Below are 19552 nucleotides of genomic sequence, written 5' to 3' on the forward strand. Positions count from 1 at the left end.
CCATTTTGACAACTCTACTTAAAAGTCGGATATTATCGAGAAATAATTGTATTTTAAAACAATTAGGCTATAATCAGGAAAGAATAATCAGATGAACATGAAAAAATTATATTGTGTATTCTAAGGTCGGATATTATTATTATTTATATATCAAAATATGAAAAGTTGACCTTTATGAAGAGTTACGATTTTAATGAAGAGTTGTGACTTTTATGAAAGGTTGTGACCTTTGCGAAGGATTGCGATTTTTTCAATAGTTGTAACATTTCTGATAAGGCACAATAAATATTTGTTCACACTATCCTTTGTTATTTATAAATAGAGGGATTTCCTCTCATTTTAAAACAATAAAAACTTTTTAACATCATCTTCTTATTATTATTCACAATTAAATAGTGACTGATATTTGTGTACTTTGCTTATATTACAAATTTTGATAGTGTCTGATAGATTTTAAGTATCATTAATACTTCAATATACTTTTATAGTACGGTCTTTGAGATACAATTAGATTTCTTTATAATAGCGTTAATATCATTTCTTTGAATAATGTTTTGATTCTTATTACCACATATATTATAAAGAACATACCATATAACATAACCTAAAAATTACATTCAAATAAAATATTTATCGTTATAATGAAATGTTGCTATAACAGACAAATAAATATAATAGAAGGCCTAATTATATTTTGCAATTTTATTATTTAAAATCACACAATTAAGTAAAACCCTGATCATGATTTAGGCATATTTTTGAATACTCCTCCCTCTTCTACCATCTCAATTTTTATGGGCTGTTTAATATTCAATGTCTTTTTAATTTTTATCAATTATTTAATTATTTTTTCAATCGACAAAACTGAGTCTCCAACAAATTTAAATGAAGTTTAATATTAAATATCTTTTTTAATTTTATTAATTACAATTTAAATATTAAATTTTAAATTATTTTTCAAAATGTCAAATTTCCTCGTTTAGGCTTTAGTTTCAAAATGTCGAATTTTTAAAAAATCTTGTGGATCCAATGTTGATTGACCTTTTTTTTTCAATCTAGTGTCACGTAGGTCGACAACGTGTAGAAAATTACTTATAAAATAAATTCAGGAGATAATAGGACCTTAGTATAGTATAAGTGTGTATCTGAGATTTCTGATATAGATTAAGGGATACTTGTGTATAAAATAATATAAGTTCTATACATTAATGTAACGACCTGTTTAGTCGTTTTGAGCAGCAGATTTTATTTCTGGAAAAACAGGCTGAGACGACGGAACCCACGACGGAACGTCATGGGCACGACGGACCGTCGAGGGTGTCTCGTCCCAAAACACTTAGAAATTCTGAAATTTGGGTGCTGAAATCGACTCTCTGAACTCTGTGACGGACCTGCAGGACGGACCTGCAGGACGGACCGTCACAGGCACGACGAACCGTAATGATCCACCGTTTCAAAACACTTCAACTCTTGAGAATTTGGTACAGGGAACGATTCTCTGAACATCGTGACGGAAGTACAGGACGGACCGTCGTAGGTACGACGGGCCGTCACAGACTCCTTAAGGAAATCGAGTCTATGACGAACCTGCTATAATTATATATTTCGTGAGTTTATATTAATAACTCAATTTCTTGGGGGATAAAAGAGGTAACCTTGAGTTAAATTGTGGGTTATTATTGCCATCTTTTATTCTTAATTATATACTAATTAGGGTAAAAGAAAGAGGGTTTGAATAAGAAAAAGAAAAGAACAGAAAGAGAGAGAAGGAGAATCGATAGAGAGAGACGAACGAAGAGGAAAAACACAAGGCTTTGGGAAATTCTTGCTTGATCACTAGTCTTCGGTGGAGGTAGGTTATGGTTTCTCTTACGATATTCGTAGTAAACTCTTAATAGCGAATGATATGTATTGATAATATTGTAAACCCTGCTATGTGCTTGATTGTATGCTTGCATGAATGTAATTATATAATTGTGATTATATAAGCATGATGAAGTTATTGAATCCCAAATCTTGCAAAATCCTAATCTCTTTGTTAATAATGAGGCCTTGGTATAAAAGAAGGCATGATGAACTAAAATAATGGGATTGATGATGTCTTGGTAAGAAAGAAGGCTTGATGAATTGATAGAAGGAGATTAGGGGATCGGGTGTCACGAACCGACACGTAGTATTAGGGGATCGGGTGTCACGAACTGACACGTAGAATTAGGGGATCGGGTGTCACGAACCGACACGTAGAATCAGGGGATCGGGTGTCACGAACCGACACGTAGAATTAGGGGATCGGGTGTCACGAACTGACACGTAGATTTAGGGGATCGGAGTGTCACGTACCGACACAAGAGGATTAATGAATAATGAGGGAGCGGAGTGTCACGTACCAACACAAGAGAAATAAAGATAATGAATCTTGAAAGATGTTATATACTCAATCTAATGAACATGATTCCCAAATGAGTATGGTATTGAGGCTTGAGCTCTCATGTGTGAACTTGACGGTAATTGTTAATGATATAGTACTTGTTGTTGCTATATGTTGAGTATCATAGTTGATTTTATGATATTACTTGATATATATATTGATTCCTATTTTGAGTTGGCCGATGATATCTACTCAGTACCCGTGTTTTGTACTGACCCCTACTTTTATGTTTTCTTCTTGTTTAATTGTGGAGTGCAGCAAACGTGCCGTCATCTTCGATTCAACAGTAACTCAAGCCAGTCTTCACTACATCGGATCTTCAGGGTGAGCTAATGCTTCTAGCTTGGACTGGATCTTCCTCCTCATGTCTTGATGCCTTGAAGTTCCGGCATGGACTAGCTTTTACTTGTTTTAGTTTTTAAAATACTCTTAGTTTAGTAATTTGAATTAGATGTTCTTGTGATGATGACTTCCAGGTTTTGGGAAATAATAGTTATCGAATTGGTTTTTATTAATGAGTTTAAGTCTTCCGCATTACTTCTGTTGATATTATATTGAAATGTTAAGGTTTAGATTGGTTGGTTCGCTCACATAGGAGGGTAAGTGTGGGTGCCAGTCGCGGCCCGATTCTGGGTTGTGACAATTAAATTATCTAATCATAATTATATAAGCAAATGATGCACATGCAAATGTCTAATCTTTTTAAGAGTAAATTTTATTAAATTGAATAAATAAAAATAATCTTTCCATAAAATAGTATGATAAAATGCATGATTTATAGTATAACCTATCAACAATAAAAGTATATTATAAAAAAATTTGAAAATTAAGTTCTTTAAACTCCACCAAAGCGAAAATTTTAAACATATTATTGAAGAGTGGATATAATTTATGTCTTCAAAATATCAATTATAACTTAAAATGATCAATTTTAAAGCTTGTTAGAACAATAGAAAAGTAAAAACTATAATTGTTGGTGAAGTTTAAGGACTACAATATAATTAACTTAAATGTTACTCCCCCGTTCATAATTGTTTGTCATGTGCACACCCCTCAAGGAAAATTTGATATAAGGTGTAATTTGACTAATATAATCCTACTATACCAAGAATATCAAAAGTCTACGTAACTTTTCAATTGAACTACACTATCATTAAGGGTAAATTTAAAAAAAAAAAAGATGATTAATTGTTTTTTAATTGTTTAAATGGACAATTAATTTTGAACATCTATTTTTAATATACATGTCAAACAATTGTGGACGGAGTGAGTATTATCATAATCTTAAGTAGTAAACCAACATTTTTTATTTTTAAAAAAATCTCAAAAATAGTCAACAACTTTAATTGATTTCTATAATTGAGACAAATTGCAATTATTATTTCAATATTGTTCTATTTTGACTTTTGACCAAGAAAAACTTATTAATGAAATTAATTTTAAAAGGGGAAATGGTATATAATAGCAAATTATTAATTCAAATTAAATGTTACAAAAATAGTTTGATTTAATATATTCCATAGCAAATTGTTGTTAAGCATCTCTCCTGGTGAATCTCGCTCGTCACTCTCATTCTCGCTGGTAATTTCTCTCGCCTTTCTCGCTTTTAAACAAATACAAATGTGTAAAATGTGTTTGTGTTTGTATAAAGCGAGAGAATATTTATATATACATATATTTTCGTTTCCCTCTCTCCTCTCTCCCCTCTCCCAGACCTTATTGGAGATCTCACTCGCCCTTCTCAATTTATACAAACATAAATGTATACATTGCATTTATGTTTGTATAAAACAAGAGAAAATTGTATATACAAATACAAATGCATATATTTTTGTTCTATACACTTGTGTTTATACAAATACGATATTTCCCTACCCAGTTTTCTTTTGTGTTTCTTGCTTTATACAAACACAGATTATATAATTGATCTTTGTATATGTATACCGAAATAGAAACAGATTACACAATAGATAGGATTTCCAGAAGAAGATGTCAATTCGTTTAATGAGAAATAAAAAGAAATATCGAAAATTCGAGTGGCTGAAGCTGAAGCAGCTACTTTCGAAGTAACAGAAAAAGAAAAAAAAGCAACGATTGAAGCGGGAGAGTCAGAGTCGAAAAGAGGATTCCTTCACTTCTTTCTCTCGTTCAAAACCGTGCATGAGACTTTCATTTCACACGTCTCCTAAGTGATAAAAGAAAGAAGAACTCATTTTCTTTCTTTTTTGATTAAGCTTTCTTTTGTATATGTATAGTGAAATATATATATTTATGTATGTTATAAAACGCAATTATTCAAACTGTATTTATAACATACAAATATGATTTTTATATTTGCTATTGTGAAATTTGCTCATTCTAAAATAATGAATGCGATTCGTTTAAATTAGAAGTTTAATCAATGAAATTAATTATATTTATTCACTATTTTAAAGGGGGGAAAAATAAAAATCAAATATGTTAATCGCCACTTGAGATTATGACAATTAAATTTAAATTAATTACAGTATAGTCCTTAAAGTTTACCAGAATTTGTAGTTTTAAGTTTTCTCTAATTCTAACTAGTGTTGGGAATTAATCATTTTAGTTTTAATCAAACTTAGGTGACAACGCATAAATTGAAATTAAAGATGTTCAAACAAGATTTTTATTTTGGTGAAATTTGAATGGAAAAAAAAACTTAATTTTCTTTTCCTATTAGTACTTACTTTTAACTCGTAAAAATTACATAAATCTCATATAGTTATGAGTTAGTTACATCCTATCTCTATTCTCTCCCAAATTACAAAAATCCCCTTAAAATTATAGGATGTAGGATTACATCAAGAAATCAGCAGATACATAGCTCACGAATGTATTTGAGGGGATGTATCCGAGAACGGCGGGATATATCTGAAAGGAGATATGAATGTATCCGAGAGAGGAATATGTGGGTCCCTTTTGAGCTGAAAATGTCATCTGTTACTTCATAAACAGATAGAGAAGAACAAAGGCAGCTGCTCCAGAAACTATACACAGTGCAGGTCGAGTACAGCCATACACTTGCCTGGTTTTGTTTGTTTGATCAAAGGGATTGATAGCAGACTGAAATGACTACGATAGGGCATCATCTGTCAGCGCCCTACTCTTTCGTGAATCAGTCCCTTTCGTGTTCATCGATAGTTGAGGAAGCTACTGGTTCAATACTCCAATGCTGTCATCAGCTTCACAAACGCCTGATCATAATCCCTGAAAGTACTCAACTCGGTCTGGATGGTGGCTAAATCCTGGACTGCAGCTTCAGCTCCGCAAGCAACAGACATGTATCTGTTGTAATTGCCTTTAAAGTGCTTCTCACTATATTTATGTCCTGCATTAGCCAAAATCATTTGAAAAGACATGTAATGTAATCCTTCTTTTGTCATTAAAATGATAGGCAGAACAACAAATAGCTACTCTATATCCCAAATTCTGATGTCTGATTTACTTGATCACTATGGAGTAGTGGAGATAATTCAGCTATATTTCTTTTTCTTAGACAACATACGCATTTTAGTTTCTCCGTAATGGAATAGGGGAAAAGAACCAAACAAGAGGAAAGGGAAAATGTTACATTGAGATTTGAAAATTTTTGTCAGATTCTGTTATGTCATATGTTTCAAATCTTTGCTCGTAAAGAATCATGGCATTAGTTGGTGATAAACTAAAGAGGAGTTTGCGGCATTCAAGTTTAGGATAGGAGAGTACATGAGATTTATTGTTCTGCTTTTAAGTAACCATCACTCTATGCAATGGTACAATTCTAAAATGGACCAAGAAAAACACTATTAATAACCAAGTAATCCACAAGGGCCATTGGTGTACAATTCAAAACTCATGGATAATGAATCTGCCCCCTATACTCTTCATTAAAATATAAAGCTTATGGCAGGGTTCAAACTCGTGATGTTCACCTAATCCACACCACACGTTGGGCTCTTTCACTAGACCTAAGGCCTGGAGGCTGGACAAAGAAAAATAGTATTCTCACCATTCCACTTTATATGACACATTTAATATTTGAAAAGTGCAGCAACTTAACTGACCACAGTTTTCCATATATTTTCAATATTAAAAACAATAGTAACTTGCAATACTTTTTCCCAAGTTTATAATTATGTAGATTTTATTTTCAAGGGGCCACTGTTTGAGTTGAGACTGTTAATTATTAGAAGGTTTTCAACTCTGGTACTCTAAACTTCTTCGTTCTTTTTTAAACAGAGAGACTTATTCTTATGCTACTGAAACACATTCCACTAACAAGCCTAATTTTCAATATGCACAAAACCTTCTAATTCCCTTCTCAATTCTCATTTCCTTTCTTCTTTGTTTTTTGCTTATTTTCTCTTTTGTTTTTCAGTTTTTCCTTCTATCCTGATTTGGGTTTTATTGATAAACAGCCTTCTCTCTCCTGATATGAATTAAACAGAATAGACCACTTTTCTTACCGCCAGTAAATGACTGGAAAATCATACTAAAAGTCCTGAACATACAAAATAAAAGAACTTGTCTCGGAAAAGTAAAGATAAAAAATACCTGGTAATGGGATGTCCTTTCATTGTTATGCACGTGGTAGTTATACAGCTGAAAAGATTTTAAGGTTGCCCTCCTCTTCTGTTCTACCGAAGATCCTACATCAGCATGAAGTTAGGACCTGTTTGGAAAGTTTTCACAAGATGCCTACTAAAACTACAGCTCAATCCTAAGCTAGTTGGGGTCAGCCAATTTCTGGAAAAAGTTTATTGGTTTTTTTTTGGAGAAAAATATACAGAAGACGAATTGTATAAAAAGTTGTAGTTTTTTCCTCAAAATTTTGCGATTGTTTTGCAAGTGAAAGAACATTTGTTGGCTTGAAATAAAAACCAAGGCACTTCTCAACCCAACGAATTTTTTGAAGAATCCTTTTACTAACTTTTTGAAAAAATTTAACAGAACCAAGTTTTTTGATGATCTTTTCTCAACTTCTTTATAAAATTCTCATGTCCATACAGCTCAAGGAGCAGGGAAAATCACTATAGATGTCTGCCTGTTTGCAAATGATGGACTCGGGACAGTTCTCGATGAACCTAAATAGCTTTATTGAAGTGTTCAGTCCATCAAATCATATTCAATATTATAAATAAGTTATGCACAACTGGCACGTGCCATAATCAGTATTACACCTCAGAGATTCAGAAATGATATATGAACCTATGAAAGAAAGGGTGTTTTACATTTAAGCAGAGATCAGGACCTCTGTCCTCCAGCTTACTCTCTTTCTCCTTTTTTTAAGGGAATATATTTCTTCCTAAAACTACACAGTTGCTAAGGGGAAAAGGGAACTAAATTCCACTTGCGTTTTTATTTGATGAAAAAAAAATTATCAGATAGTCAAAGTATAACTAACTACCTTTAAGCAACCAGCTCAAACTGAGAAGCAATATGATCCCATCGTGGAAGTATATACTTTGGTGTGGCAAATGAAACACTGGAATATTGTCCTGCAGTTCAAAAAGTAAAAGCTAGTCATTAATATATTGTCCATGAGAAGACTAATAGGCTTCAGAATGCCTAACCATGTCAAATCTAGGAAGTTCACTAAGGAAAAGGAGAAAAATGCTGAAAGTTGGGGAAATGAAGGAAAACAGTGTCAAACTTTCTTATTATTATGAGAGGAATTTAGTCAACAAAAAAGAAAAGAAACTATCTTCTCTAAATAGATGGCTAAACAGCTCCAGATTACACGGCCTAATTTTCAACTAAAACCCATAGCCATTAGATGTCCTTTTAGTACCCATCTTATGATACTAAACATGTTGACCAGCTGCCTTGCTGACTATGGTAAGGGTCAACTTGAAAGTTCAATCATATCAGCACACATGGTAATTTGGTGTAATTCTATGATATCACAGGATGTACTTTTAAGAATCCAAAGCAAGTAGCCATACCTAGGGATTAACCATTTAACATTGTTGCATCAAGGCTCATGTATAGTTTAGGCAACAGCCGACTTGGTTTAGCTCTTGCTCTCCTTCTTTGGACCAGTGTTTTAGGCAGCGAAAGGCGACAAGGGCCTGCCTCGCCTCGCGGCGCTCGCCTTCTTGATTTGCCCCAAAATCTAGTTCATGAGGGGGAGGATTGGCCAACTACAGTACCTAAAGATTATCTCATAGCAGAATAACTTTCATGAGTCCTAGACCCAGTTCAGGGCGTCCAAGAGTTGATTGTGCAAACTTTAAAAGACCCCCCCCCCCCCCCCTCCCTTTACCAGACTACAGTAGATCCAACTCTACAATTGCCAGTATAGATCAGGAACACATGGAATCCCCTCTTCAGACGACGCATGCAGGAATGGGAACTTGGCAAACTCTTTGATCTTCTCAATTTACTAGAAAGCTTCCAAATGAACACACAAGAAGACAGTCTAAGGTAGGACAACCTCAATAGAGGTTATTATTCAGTGAAAGCAGGGTACAAGAAACTGTGCGCACTTAATGAAGTTATTGAGTTTTGCCCATGGAAGCTTATAGGAAGACAAAACTCCAAAGAAAGGTCATGTGCTTCACATGGATACAACTTACAGGTGCTATTTTGACTCAAGACAATCTCTGTATAGAAGGAACTTTAAGCTGGTGAAAAGATTTTACATGTGTCAGAAAAGTGGCTGCGATTTGTGGGACATATTCCTTTCAGTTTTTGGCATTTAGTTGGCCAACCCCTCAGGGCATAAAAGAAGTAGTTGAAAGTTGGAGCTACTGGGAAGTTGAAAAAACCATCAAGAATATCAGGCAGATGATCCTAGTATGTATATTTTGGTGTATTTGGACAGAAACGAGTTGGAAATGCTTTGATGGTATTTCAACTCCCAATAGTTCCCTGAAAGCCAAATGTCTTAGGAATCTTTATAGTTGGAGCAATCTTTCCCCTTAATAATATTATCCCATTTCTAGATTTTATTAGATCTCTACTTTGGCATGATTGCGCAACCTATAGGCTTTTTGGTTCTATTGGTGAACTCCCTGACTGTAAATGTATTTTGTTTGTAACTGGAGTTCGCTAACCTCTTTTGTACTATTTCGCATCTTCTTGATGCGAGTTATGCAACACCTTACATCATCAAAAAATCAGAGTTGATTGTTTGGAGGTCTACTTTGAGCTGGTGCTAAGCAACTAACTCAGTCATACTAGTTCCATTATCGCCTTCATGGCATAGCTTTGACTTGAAGTTCAAACATCTACTCAGCACCAAGTGTAGAGACAAGTGAAAGACAAATAATTAATCAAATATAACCTACTGCATATTATATATTACTAGCTGCAGTGCTTGTTGACAGATGATAACCAAGGAACTGCAACATACCCTAGACATCCCAAATACACCAAGAAATCTGAATGCAAGAAAAATGGAGATTTCAACGGAACACCTCACTTCCTTCAAACAAGGCAACTTAATGCCTGAGCTAGAAAAGTGAAAGAAAAACAAACACAAACATATAACTGAATACATCTACCAGGAGATGTTTCTATATAAACAGGAACCATGAAAAAATGGAACATGAAACTTACCATACAAATTAGGTTGCCATTGTACTTCCAAACATCCTTCAGTCCCCATTGGACTTCCCGAAAGAGTAAAATCTTATTTCTGGAGAAATTACAAATTATGTGGAGGTTCATAATCCATTGAAGTAATAGTTCAGCACTTCTGCTTCACCAAAAAGAAAATCGAGCTTTGTGGATTATGGAGGTGCTGCAAAATCAGCTAAACCATTTAGCAGAAATAAATGTTTTTGTACTTTTAACTACGATCTATTATTGACCGCATCGCGTCCAAAGTTTCTGTTGAGAAAGGGGGTATCTTTTTCTTAGCCAGGATGACTAAAAATCGAGCGTTTCCCATCTTTTCCTCTGTTCCATCCTTGCACAGCCCTTCAAGGATATTTTTAATTATATCCGAACTTGGGAACCAATTATTTTCCATGCTTTCTTTACACATCGAATATGACAAATCAAAATCACCTGCTCTACACAGGTAATGAATCATGGTTTGATAGATTCTAGAATTTGGCTTGAAGCCCGCACCATGGAAAGCAGAGTAGATTCTTTTAGCCATAGGAAGATTCTCTACTAGGAAAAAGCCTTTGATCACTAAATTGTATGTAACCTCATCTGGAGTAATCCCAATACGTTTCATCAACTGCAACAATTTATTAGCTTCCCAAGCAAACCTCATATTTACCATGAATTGAATTCTAACATTAAAGGTAGCAACATTAGGCATACAACCTTTACGGACCATGAGGTTCCACAATCCATCAGCAATCTGCCATCGGTTAACTTTATAGAAGGCAGATATAAGTATCGTATAAGTAAAAACATCAGGTGATATACCTAACTTTTCCATCTCAACCATGAACAAATATGCCTTCTCCAAGATACCCATTGAGCAAAATGAGCTAATGATTGTATTAACTGAAAGTATATCTATATTGATGGAGAACCTTTCAGGAACATCCCATAGAAAGGACTCAATAGCCTTCATATCATGAGATTGAGTCAAAACCTTGAGTGCAGCATTGAATGACTTAACAGTTCGTGGACATCCATATAAATGCATATCATAGAAGGTCTTTATAGCATTTTGTATCATCCCAGCCTTCCCGTAGAGCATTATGATTCGAATAATGAAACCTTCACGACGACCTTGTGGCAGTGTCTTTTGATGCTCAAGCAGATTTTCAATGTAATCAAACCTGCCCACACCAGCTAAGCGAGAAACTGTATCTTCAAACGCATAGCGATTCTCAATGACAATCTTATTATGAGCATTCTCCTTAAATAACTGAAACAACTTCTCAGGGTTCTTTTCCTTTTTTAGCCTAAAAAGTGCTGGTTCATCTACTTTTACTCTCTTCCTCTTAGAAACTAAAGCTTTTTTAGAAGTATTACCAGCACACGAAACAGCAGCAAGGCGACTCCTAGTTCCAAATCTGCGAACCAGGCGCAGCGTGAGCATGTTCTGATGCCCTCCCCTCAGTTTCAAACATACACACCAAACAAAATATTGCCTATCCACTAATCTCCACTTCAATACATATTACGCAATACCTCAAATACCACTAATATTAAGTACCCTTATCAAAAATCACCAATCCCAGAAGCATTAACACATCAAAAACATCAGATACTATGTTCAAATTGATCAAAAAAACTAGCACAATCAAGAAACAAACAAATCGTGGATTCAATCAAACACAATAAAAACCCCTCAAGACCCACGAAAACTAAACAAAACCCAGATAGTTTCTTGGCTTCTTAACAACCCATTCAATCGCATTTACTCATTCATACGAGTATAAACATGAAATGAACAATATGGGTCTGAATCATATGTAAATATTACAAATGTGGCATTTCAAAGATTCGATTTTTTTCTTAATATCAAAGAATTACCAGAAGCAAATGAAGAAATACGAAAATTCTTCACTGAGAGTGAGTCTCTGTTAAATCCACCCAGCAACTATGAAGCGAAGCTGGTGGTAGAGGTGATGTGAGCGTGGGTTTAGGTTTTGGGGTTTTTGTTAGGGCCCGGTAGATTTCACTTTATGAATATCTACACTTTAGTCCCTTAAGTTTTTTTCTACGTTAGATAAGTCACTCATCGTCGTTTGTTTTGTTTATCTTGCTACTCTGTTCTCATTATTTTCTTGTCAATTGTGTTTTTATTACCTTTTCTTTTAAGTTGATGATCCATCGTAACAAATTTTTTTATCAAAGATAGAAGTAAGATCTTTATACATTCCATCAAAGGCGGAGGGTGGTCTGGTGCAAATCCTCTATTAAAAAATTATGTGGTGTATAGAGGTTAAATATTAACTATTTAAGTGTATATTTAGTTTTGCACGTCCTTAACTGGGAAGAAAATTTGCGAAATCGTGTTTATAATTAGCATACCTTATTTTAATTTCTCTCTCTTGTATTTGACTAAAAAACACTATTGTTATAACTCATATGAACATTTTTGCTAAGTTTGGTATGGTCAATTTACCTCTCAGATTGAGCCTATTGCTTCAACTGCAAATTATATATTGCTGTTTTATGGAGACACTTGTTGTGAACATTTAAGCCAATTGTTTTATGAAAGATGATAGCAATACATTGAATGATAACACAAATACTTGAAAAAAAGGCTAATAAGCAATCTGTTTCCCTCTATCATCTATTCACTCAAACTGTTCATCTGTGAGGCTCCTGGTGTTTGTGCATCTGAACTTGGATTCCTCGGAACGCAGGATGCTTTGTGCACGAGGCTTCTCTGTAAAGATATTGATGGTATAGTGGGATGCTATATAACAGAAATCAAACTTTTGAAGACATCTTCATAAACCAATCAAGATGCCAATGTCATGCTTGGGCAGCTATCCACAGTGCATGCCAAGATGTCTCTGTAATCCCGGGAAATATTGAAAGAGTCGTACACTTCGCCATCGCTGCTCTTCTTGTACTCGAACAAGAGGTTTGAATGATCGAATGCTGTCATCTTCACAAATCCATAATCGTAATCTTTGAATATACTCCACTTAGTCTGGAGGGATGTAAACTTTACTAGACCAGCTCCACCTCCTCCCGCAACGACATGTATTGTCCCGTTCAAGGGTCCCTTGTACGATTTCTTCTCGGTCATTGTACAAATATTCTGCCATTGATGAAGACACATAGAATGCGTCAAAGAATGAATGTACAAATATTTGAGAAACAAGAATAGAATGTACAAATATTTGAGAAACAAGAATATTAAATGTCGAATCACTCTCTAGTTTGTAAAACACTTGTGCATGCAGTTTAGCTCTTTAGTACTCCCTCCATCCAAATATATATCTTTGTCAAAATATATTATACAAGTCAAATTTCATCTGTATCCCCGTGCTAGTCAGACACGGTCCAATGAAAAGGGAAACGTTGAATATTTACTTTCTGGGAGAGATTTACATGGGGTGGAGGTATAAGATCATCATTATTCTCAATGTCCTTGGAACCTGAAGTGTCATCAGTGGCATTCGACGTGAATTTTAGCTAAGATGAGAACAAAAATATTGCATGAACATTTCAAGTTTTTAGGATACCTGGTAAATGGGACATGTTCTTTCGTAATTGTGGACATGACCATATATGGCGATATCAACTTTATACTTCTGCCAAAGCTTTTGAAGGCTGTCCCTCCCCATTGGTTCTCCAAATGATCCTTCATCAGCGTAAAAATCTCCAGAAGAGTAACCAAGTACCCTATGTGCAAGGAAGATTAGCCATGGCTGTTTCTGTCTATCTACAGATGCAAAGCAGTGTTCAAGGAACTTATATTGTTCGGTGCCCTCTCTCCAATCATGTTCAGTATCAGCAATACAGAATCTGAACATGCCATAATCAGTAGAGTACCTGAGAGTATATGACAACGTTAAACCTAACACTTCGGAGGGGGTGGGGGTGGAAGAAGTATCTATTCACTGCCTCCATATCTACAAATTGATGACAATTAAGCCTAGTTTAAGTTTATCCAACAGCCATGCACATTTAGGTTTTAAACATCATTTGAGCGCTAAAATTGTTACAAGTCTGATTCTCATTAATGTCACTACAAAAGGTGCATATCCATAATTTTCAGGAAGAAAAAAATATGTATATAGTAGATAAGTAATACAACAAGTGGGATTTGAAAGGGAACACTACATAGGATTATCCAAAAGATACGGTCACCATACCAGAACTTATCCCTATTTTCGGCAGGAAAATAGAACATTGTCTGAGCCAAGACACCACACTCTCCACCTGAATCCTTTTTACCATAAAATGACCCACTATCAGGCCAATCGCGTTCATGGTTGCCACTGGGAGGGGAAAAAATTATTAGTTACATGAAAAAAGAAAACAGAGAAGTGTGTACTCAGAAATAAATTGTAAAAGACCTGCAATTTACCTAGCAATCATGTATGGTACTCTTGAAGTAATCGGCTCTACTTGAGAAGTAAATTGATCCCACTGAGAAAGATATCCATTGGCGTAAACAATATCACCAATGTGAAAGACTATGTCAATGTTCTTTAAGTCCTCAATGATTTGCTTGGTAGTGTTAAGGGAGCCAGGTTGGTATTGATTGTACACATTTGAGCCATCAGCTTCTTCCTGTCGTTAAAAAGGCAATAATAGGTCGTTGTCAAGTGTAACTTCTGAATGGAAGAACATGAAACTCAAAAGAGAGCAACTTCCAGAGTTTCAAGACGGTAAAGTACAAATATCTATGCACAGATATAAACACTTAGCTCTCTATTCTAAAACAAAAACAGATTTTAAGAGTGTCCAAACCTTTCCCATGTCACCAAAAATAACCACTCGCTGAAGAGAGCTCTGGCCAGGATAGGGCGATGCTTTAAATTTGTACATCTGACTCCAGATATACGTGCCATTAAACAGTTTATGCCCCAGCTTGTAGGTATATCTGCATAATCAGAAAGTGCATTGAATTTACATTTCAATGTCAACCTGCATTAGCATGATGTACAACTGTCTTATCCAAAAGACAGGGTTTCAGTAGATGTATTTTTGTATCCAACTATAGTGAAAAGAAGAAGAATCTCAAAGTTATCTGACATTTTCAGAAATGGATGCCCAATAAAACATGTCATTCAAGATTTAATTTTTGTCCTTCTACTGCTAGGTAGAGTGTAAACTTACACTAAATTGGGCCACAACTCCTTCAGAAAACTAGTGTGAATGAATCCAGGATCGCGCCATCCAACAGTTCTTGCTGGTGCACCTGCAGAACAGAATGCCATTCTTTCTAAAAGAAACTTTTATTAAGTTAATGCAGAATAAAAAGAGATTCATCCAGTGTTTGTCAAAGTGAAGTAGGCGTATTCCACGCAGAGTTGTTTATCATACACTCATTGTATTTAATCAAGTATCCAACATGTGCAATCATATGTTACATTATTGGAGAACAGATGATATACATCAAATACTACATTTACGGAAAACAGATGCTAGTTTTAGGACACAATGTGAAGGGAAAAAATACCCACCACACAAGCTACTACGGTCGATAGTCAAAGTCCCTGCCGGTGAACGAGTCTGTTGTCCACGTTGTGGGCCCCACTCCACAAAGGGCTCTGCTTCATTGATATCATATCCACTTGTCCATGTAACAGTCATCTGAGCATCAAGTTTAAACAGTCATTTTTATCTGATCTTCCAAAGTGGTCATTATTCAAACTATTAGTGATGATGCAGAACACATTGATTATTCTGCCTGAAACATAATTTCAACCTTGTTTTGCATATTAAGAAACAGTGGAAGAAAGAAACTTACTTCATTCCATGTCTTTCCCTGTGCTAACCGCGGGTATAATGGTGCATTTGGATTTGTAAAGGCAACAGTATTTGACACTGCAACCAGCTTTGGCTGTTAAACAGGAAAAGAAATGGCATTAGAATAAGATGACATAGATCCTGGATAAGAAACTTTAGCCTTTAATCAGACCCATATATGTATGAATTTGACCCATCACCTACAAGAGCTTATTCATGTGGCATGATAAAACAAATTCATGTTATAAGGGGAACATCAGACTGTAGAAAGTGTCTTTGTAGAGTGGGATTAGAAGGAAGACAAATCAAAAAAATATAACTAATCAGTAGAAAAGAAATCAAAGATTTTTAACGAATTCAAAACAAGTCAAATATCTTCTTGAAAAAAGTGATTTTTTTGAGAAATACTTTAAGAAAGAGATTTGCACCACAGATTTTAGAATTTGGTCTCTAACTTTTGCTTCATGTAAAATATGCAAACTCTATAGAGGTAAACTGGACAAGGGTAAGTGTTAACATACATTCCGTAATCCACCAGAAAACAAAGCGAAGGAGAAGTCTGATCTCTGGTTGATCAATTGAAGCTTAAGCGATCCTTTTCCTGTCCTTTTGTAGTTGGGATTGGATCGATTTGCAAATTGGTACTGCAAAAGAAGAAAGAGACACGAGTCAATCTCCAGATAAAGAGCTTCTAAAAGGTTGCACTATAAATCAATAAATGGGACGGACCTTTATAGGAGCTGTACACAAAAGTGGTGGAGTCACCATGTTGTTTTCAGAGTCACACGTAGCTGCACTGAAATATTTTGTAAACGTCCAACATATTAGCATAATTAGAAGTAATGAAAATTTAGGCAACTAAAATCAGCAAAACAAAATCATTTCTCACATGTTAAACTTTCAAATAGTTAAGATATTGACAGTTATAACCAAGTGCAGTTCACCTGAAATTGGCAGGAGAAAACACTCCAACCCAATCATCATTTGACGGGTTGCCTGTGCCATACTCCAGAGTTATCCATTCTTGGTTTAGGCCCTAGAACATAGCGAGAATATAAGGAATTAGAACCTGAAATCCTTAATTATCAGTTCAAAAGATTGGCTATCACATCCGTTAATCAGGAAAGTTAACACAAGGTAGCAGAAGCATAACTAGCTTAACTAAGTATTGGGGTAAAGCTCCAAGATAATGAAACTTACGTTTGACCCAAGGACAGACGGAGATGCTTTGATATAAGCACGAGTATCCAAAGCAGCAATAGCATTATGAACAGCAATCCTTGCTAGAGGATGATCTTCATGAGATGTTACCCCTTGAAGAGCAACTAGAACCCATAAAATGGGCAACAACATAACGAATGTTTTCATTGCATCCACCTTATGGCTGCATCATTCACCAACGAAGAGACATGAGAATTAAGAAAATAAGATACAAGACACAAAGATTAGACATTTCTTCAAAAACTCAACAAAGAGCATGTCTCATACCAAAAAAAATAAAATTCTTTGCATTTAATATGCGATAGTGATTCACTCCAAGAACTTAAGAAGGAAAAAGTGAAACACATCTCCAGGTGATCTAACAAATATACAGTCACCTACTTTCCAAGCCTACCACCAACAAATACCCGGTGTAATCCCACATGCGTAGAGATAGAAATCGCCCAAGTCTACCAATATACTAAAACTAAGAGCTAAATAGCACTCCTTTTATTCAGAAAAACTGATGAAAGGCAATTTTCAGAAACACCTCTTATCAATGCCATCATTTGAAGCTTTATAACTAGCCTACTCAAGACCATATTAGTAAAAAAATCAAATCTTTTTCGCACCCCACACCAAACAACACACATTAGAACACAATCAAAAGATATAACCTTGAGAAAAATGAATCATAGAGAAATAGGCACAAACACAATGTAGACGTGAGAACAAATTGAAACAAAAAACAGCTAGCAGCTTCTGGGTTGCAAGAAGATTAACAGCACCAATCAAAAACCTAAAACAGACGATAAAACAAGCAAAAACACAAGGTAATCAACAAACGACCAGCTTCAGGGTAGATTAACAAATATGAACACCCAATAGAACAACTAGTAGATCAATGGAAGTTCATAAACTGACAAAACAGTGTAACAGAAAAAGGGATAGCACAAAACCCAATGTAATTGTCATCAAAATTGAAACTTTAACCCAAAAACAAACAAACCCTTCTGCATTAAACCAAAAAAATTACTCCAATCAACTTGAAGAAATGTATACTAACTGACCTGAAACTGAAATGGGTCAAAAAATTAGAGCTTTGAACTGAAGTTTAAATAAGAATTGATGATGAATCAAATGGGAAAAAGGGTCGGATAAATTCTTCGAATCTTTCTCAAGATTCGACCAATCGACCGGATTTTCAGCATAAACTGTTGACTTCTATGAAAATATACATAAATAGAAACTGATTGATGATTCGGCTGATCGCAAAAGATGAAGTTCAACTAATTGCAACATGAGAGAATTTCATACCTAAGTAAACTTAAACTCTAATATCAGAATATTTATTTATAATAATAACATCGTATAATACAATATAACAATCATCTAAACAAAATATAATTATAGCTTCTTTTTAAAGAAATATCAATACTTTTTTAAATAAGTTATATCATAATTAATAAAAGAATTTTTTTACGACATAAAGTGAATGATATTTTTAGAAAAAATTTATAAGTACTTCTAATATATGTCCGAAATTTTAAAGACATATTTATATTTTATTAATGTCCAATTATCCCCAATTTATTTTATAAATAATTTTTACTCTTTTTCGACCTACATAGTATTATTATTGAAAAAATTATCAACACACGTTAGCCTCAGAAGATAGTGTCACGTAAGTAGTAAAGAAATAAAAAGTTATTTATAAAATAAATCTAAAGAGGTAATAAGATCTTAATATAATAAATATCTCTGAAATTTATTAACAAACAATTTTTTATAAATTCAATAATATGTATTATTTTAATAAAATAAATCAAAATATAATATTATAATAATTAATTTTAATATAACTAATTTCAGCATACTCGTGTTCAAACCAAACAATCTATTACAAATTGAAATATGTATATAGTTAGAAGTCGTAAAAATAAAATAGACTATGTTTAGTACACATGTGTAGATATTAATATTATTGTGTTTCTAGATGAAGTTATCTTTACGTACACTTTTAATATAAAAATTCAAAAAGCAATGTCAACTTGGAGATAAAAATATAAAATATAGTAAGCTAAAGACTAATTTTTAGAGAAAACAATCAAGGGACAAAAAAAGGTTTATATAGGTGAGAAAATCATTACACTTTGTTAGGACAAAAGTTTTGAAAAATATTTTTCAAATCAATTCATTTTTCTCAAAACATAAAGAAGATATTTTTCGAAACTCTCCTCCAATTTTAATTTTTTTTTTTTTGAGAAAAACAATAATTTAAAAAAAAATCAATTTTAAATTATTATTTTTTTACCCGATCCCTAACCCCCACGCATCCACCACCGGCCAGGCCCCCCTCTCCAAAAAATAATTTTACTTTTCACAAATATATTTAATTTCAATTTTTTTAAAAAAAAACTCTTATTGTTTTAAGGAATGCTCTAGTCTATTTAATGGTGGAAGGTGAATTTTAAGTAGCGCAGAAGTAGTACCTTGTGAGCCTCTCACAAACATTTTAACTTTTTAAGTAGGGAAAATTACGCGATTAAGAAAAATTTATATATTTAA

At 34.2% G+C, this 19552-nt stretch overlaps 2 protein-coding genes across 3 annotated transcripts; both read right to left on the bottom strand.

Moving 5' to 3' along the window:
- Positions 1-5059: 5059 nt before the first annotated feature.
- On the bottom strand, positions 5060-11977 carry LOC101262915 (pentatricopeptide repeat-containing protein At1g80150, mitochondrial). Its single transcript, XM_010322559.4, has 4 exons — positions 9992-11977; positions 7836-7926; positions 6983-7077; positions 5060-5777 (listed from the first exon to the last, which is right to left on the bottom strand). The coding sequence occupies exon 1, from the start codon at positions 11439-11441 to the stop codon at positions 10224-10226; it is 1218 nt and encodes a 405-aa protein (XP_010320861.2). The 5' UTR covers positions 11442-11977; the 3' UTR covers positions 5060-5777; positions 6983-7077; positions 7836-7926; positions 9992-10223.
- A 513-nt stretch (positions 11978-12490) lies between these two features.
- Positions 12491-18360, bottom strand: LOC101267604 (probable inactive purple acid phosphatase 1). 2 transcript variants are annotated; one of them, XM_004239000.5, is made up of 13 exons: positions 18055-18360; positions 16985-17168; positions 16729-16820; positions 16514-16580; positions 16306-16428; positions 15786-15878; positions 15499-15628; positions 15152-15233; positions 14783-14915; positions 14397-14602; positions 14182-14307; positions 13549-13858; positions 12491-13121 (listed from the first exon to the last, which is right to left on the bottom strand). In XM_004239000.5, exons 2-13 carry the CDS (start codon positions 17150-17152, stop codon positions 12816-12818), a joined length of 1836 nt encoding a protein of 611 aa, XP_004239048.2. In that variant the 5' UTR covers positions 17153-17168; positions 18055-18360; the 3' UTR covers positions 12491-12815. The 2 variants fall into 2 exon arrangements, with proteins under 2 accessions (XP_004239048.2, XP_069153946.1); XM_069297845.1 differs by lacking the exon at positions 18055-18360 and adding an exon at positions 17699-17785.
- Between the last annotated feature and the right edge of the window lie 1192 nt (positions 18361-19552).

Source organism: Solanum lycopersicum, chromosome 5 (assembly GCF_036512215.1).
Source record: "Solanum lycopersicum chromosome 5, SLM_r2.1".
NCBI classification, from domain to species: Eukaryota; Viridiplantae; Streptophyta; class Magnoliopsida; order Solanales; family Solanaceae; genus Solanum; species Solanum lycopersicum.